This window comes from Lotus japonicus, chromosome 3, assembly GCF_012489685.1.
Source record: "Lotus japonicus ecotype B-129 chromosome 3, LjGifu_v1.2".
Taxonomy (NCBI): domain Eukaryota; kingdom Viridiplantae; phylum Streptophyta; class Magnoliopsida; order Fabales; family Fabaceae; genus Lotus; species Lotus japonicus.
The window spans coordinates 16250098-16254574 of NC_080043.1; the positions used below are offsets into that span (position 1 = coordinate 16250098).

A 4477-nucleotide genomic window follows, 5' to 3' on the forward strand; every position below is an offset into this window, starting at 1 on the left:
CCTCTCCATCACCCGCGGAATCTGGAACTCTTGGTCCTCAAACACCCGAGCGTTCCTTGCTTCCCACACAGCATACACAGCCGTAAACACTCGCTCCACCACCGCTGAATCCATGCCCTGAATGAAACCCGAAAGTAGCTCATGAAAATCCCCCCCACCGTCCACATGAAGACCCAAAGCAACGAACCAGAAACGTGCCACCACCGGGCACTGGAACAGAACATGGTTGGTCGTCTCCTCCTATATACCGCACCACGGGCAAGATGGATCAACATCCACGCCCCTTCGACGAAGCGACGCTCTAACCGGTAAGAATTCAGAACTTGCTCTCCAAACCACCTCTTTGCACCGAGGAATCGCCGTTGACTTCCAAATCCTTTGCCAAAATGTTGTAGGAAGGACAACAGCCGTGGAGGATGAAGCCTCCGCCTGGTATTGCCATCTCCGAATTAAATCATAGCCAGATTTGGAGGTATACCAACCGTCAGAAGTCTCCGGCCAGAAAAGTATATCAGAACACACCTGCAAAGGCAAGGGAACAACAAGAATACAGGTCGCCGTCGCCGGGCTAAAAACATATTCAATCAAATCATGTCTCCGAGTACCATTAGATATTAAATCAGCTACCTTGTTCAAGTGCAATTCAGCAAAAGCATCTTCCCGATAAAGCATGGGAGAACCATGTGGGAGCCAAGCATCGCCAATAATATTAATGGACTCACCATTCCCCACTCTCCACCATCCACCTCTTTCAAAGATCCAACTAGCTTTTAGCATACTTGACCAAGCATAACTTGGTCTATAGCCTTTGTTTGCACCCAGAAGATTGCCACTCGGGAAATACACCGATTTAAACACACGGCTAAATAAAGTATTTGGGGACGTATAAATCCGCCACCAATTCTTTGCAACTAGAACAATGTTAAAAGATTTAAAATCACGGAAGCCCAATCCGCCATCATCTTTAGTACGACAAAGCTTGTCCCATTTAGCCTAATGAAGGCTTCGTTTGGAAACATCACCGCCCCAGTAAAACTTACTAATCATGCCCTCAATCTGTTAACATAAACCATTTGGTAGCACGAAACAAGACATTACATAAGTTGGGATAGCTTGAGCCACCGCTTTTACAAGAATTTCACGTCCTGCTCGAGACAAAGATCTCTCTTTCCACCCCTTGAGCTTCTTCCAAACTCTATCCTTGACAAAATAAAAAATCTGGGTCTTAGACTTTCCAATGATCGTCGGAAGACCCAAATACTTATCAAAGCTTTCCACGGCCTTTACACCCAATAGCTGTCTCAGCTCATGAAATAAATTTTGTGGCACAGTTCGGCTAACTGAAAGCATTGACTTATCAAGGTTAATGGCTTGACCAAAAGCCCTCTCGTAGGAAGAGAGAATACCGCGAATACACTCTGCCTCATGCACATCAGCTCGTGCAAATATAACACTATCATCTGCAAATAGTAAATGAGAAATAACAGGAGCTGTCCGTGACAGTTTAACCCCATGCAAAGAGGAATTCAAAACAACTTTGTTAATCATAGCAGAGAAAACTTCACCACATAATATAAACAAATAAGGCGAGAGTGGATCTCCTTGGCGCAACCCTCTATGAGGGGCAAAAGGAGTCTGCCTGTTGTCATTAAGCAAAATGGAAAAGTTCTCAGATGATACACATCTCATAATCAAATCCACCCAACACAGTGGGAAACCCATAGCAATCATAACAGTTTATTTATATATATATATATATATATATATTAACTTTAATGTGTAAATTTTTTTAAACTTAAATTACGTAATTATATTTATTTAGAATAATGTCTATTGTTCTGGTATAGAATTACAAAACCTGATTAGGTAACGTTGGCAAGGTTTGTATGACTTGTGTACGTACGGGATGTTTCTTGTGAAGGTTCTCCTTCTTCTCGATGCAGTGATCAGGTAGGGGTATCAAAGGTACCTGCAATGCACTTTAACACTCAAGTTAGCAAAGTTGAAAGAAAATTAGGATTAGTGTTAGAGTGTACCTATGATCACTAAATGGTATGTCAAGTTTATCTTTAAAATTTAGAGTCGATCATGCTCTGATGCTAATAAACGTCGCTTAGTGTCCGTCAAGCCGACTCGAAAGTGATGCATAGCGTTAAAATTTTGTTTTATGTTACTTAAAAATAAAGTCCGCCCCCTAGGAAAAGCTAATAATTAGCACGACCAAGCCAATTCTACAGACCCTAATGGCTGACATTACGTCATTTTGTGAACTAGCACCGGCTTTATCTAACGCTAAATGGAAGGCCCATATGATATTGCTCAAACATGAGAGATCGTCCCTAAAATAGTAGTCCCTAAAATATCACAAAGAGGAACCTAAGTTTGATTTAACGATGGAGTAGAAAGTTGTTTTCTTCTTTTTCTTTTCTCTTTTGCACTTTGTATCTTACTTTTTCCTTTTTTTGGATTACTTCGAACACTTTTTTTCTATTTTCTTGATTTTTTCATTTTTTAACATTGACATGTCCTTTTACTTTAGTCTCTAATGGATTTTTACAATGATTCTTATAAGAAAAATAGAAGTATGCATGAATTGTGTACTAACTACATGCATAAGGATGCATCTGTTTGAAAAAATCCCTCCTACGCCTAAATCTTACATTGTCCCAAATGTAAGAACTAATAAACGTGACACGCGGAAAACAAAATGCAAAATGAAACGAAAAAAAGGGATGCATTTCATCGAGGTTCATCGAGGAAGATGAAGACGTCAAAGGATAGCTTGAATCTCATGGCGCTCCTCTCGTGCTTTTTCTTGATGTGCTTGAATTTTGTCTACAGAAGCTTGTGAGATGTACGTAAATAATACAAGAAATGAGGGTTTGAATTGTGTTCTTTTAAAATTTTGTTTTTTGAAAAGAATATATGTTTTTGAAAACTTTTCATAAACGTTTAGTGCAGCGAAAATGTAAACAGAGTTATCAAACGATTAGCACACACAGATTTATACCGGTTCACCTTTAAACGATGAGTTACGTCTAGTACTTGGCCACCACCAAGATTTTCACTAGCAAGTATCAAGGACTTCTCCAATACAAGTATTCTTCAGGACTTCTCCTACAAGTATTCAACAGAACTTCTCCTACAAGTATTATCCAGGACTTCTCCTACAATCTTTACAAGATCGTTTAGCTCTACAAAGATTCTCTTCTTACAAGAGTGAGTAGAGAATTTATGACACTGGAACTCTAAGTGTTTTGGTACAGATATAACTTTGGATCACTCAAGAGTTCTGATTCTTAGAGAGAAATAAATGAAGAGATTCGACTCTTTAAGGATCTAGGTTCTCTCTCTCTCTTTTCTTGCAGATTTGGTGGTCAAGGTTTTGACACTAAAAGAATTTATGATGTGAACTTGAAGAGCTTTGAATGCTTAGAAGAATGAAGGAATAAATGCTTGGTGTTCTTGTTCTTTCGGTCTTAACTCTTCTTCTTCTTCTTCTTCCTCCTTCAGAATCGCCTTAAATACTTGCTTGCATTTGTTGTAGCCGCTGTGAGACAAATCCAACCGTTGTTCTAGCCGTTGTGAGATAGATCCATCCGTTGATTCAAATGTCTTTGGTTGGTAGATGCATTAAATGCATGCTACTATTTATGTTTGTCCTTTTGCCGAAAAGGTGAGGCTTGTCAGCTAGTAGGTGGCAATAGACTTTGACTACTTCTCAGAAGTGAGACAAATTGAAAATTTGATGTTGATATGTTGTACTTTTTCTCTTTGGTCAGCGTGCTTCAAGGAAAGAGAAAATCTTCACGTGATCTCGTTTGAAATCTTAGCAATTGCTTGCATTCTGACTTTATCTTTGACGTTTTGACATTTGTCTTCAACTTTCTGAATGATGAGCTAGCATTAAACGATCAGAAGTGGATGTGGCTCAGCTTGTGTCACATGTGTGCCATACAGTCTTGCAAATTTGAGTCTTTATCTTTAGGATAGATTGACGTTGAAGTCCTTTATTCATAATAGAATAAATCATGAAATTCAAATTAATTGAGAAGTTTAGATTTCAGCGAAGTGCTTCTATATATATACAAAAATTGTTATTGATCAAAATTGGATTTTAAAACGATATAATACGTTTGAACTTAATAGGTTATAGAGTCTAAACTCTCTTATGAGCAGTTGCCGATCATTTCCAAGGGTTTATGCGCTTGTTTATATCTATTTAAGCCGATTTTTATTTCATATGACTTTTTTTGTTAGTTGGTGTTACTAACCTTATTTTTCTAGTGTATGCGAGCTAGGTATAATCGAATCACTTATGTTTGATCCAGAGATTGACCAAACCTTCCGCACCCTTCTCGCTCAATAAAGAAGTAGGGTACAATGAGATGACAGAAATACAAGAGAAAATGGAAGCAATGTTTCATGCTGAATTTGAAGTACAACTACAAACTAAGCTATGAATATGAGGACAACA

General features: G+C 38.5%; 1 protein-coding gene across 1 annotated transcript; it reads right to left on the reverse strand.

Moving 5' to 3' along the window:
* Window positions 1–240: 240 nt before the first annotated feature.
* LOC130743679 (uncharacterized) lies at window positions 241–1722 on the reverse strand. Its single transcript, XM_057595910.1, has 2 exons — window positions 1071–1722; window positions 241–911 (listed from the first exon to the last, which is right to left on the reverse strand). The coding sequence occupies exons 1-2, from the start codon at window positions 1720–1722 to the stop codon at window positions 241–243; spliced, it is 1323 nt and encodes a 440-aa protein (XP_057451893.1).
* Between the last annotated feature and the right edge of the window lie 2755 nt (window positions 1723–4477).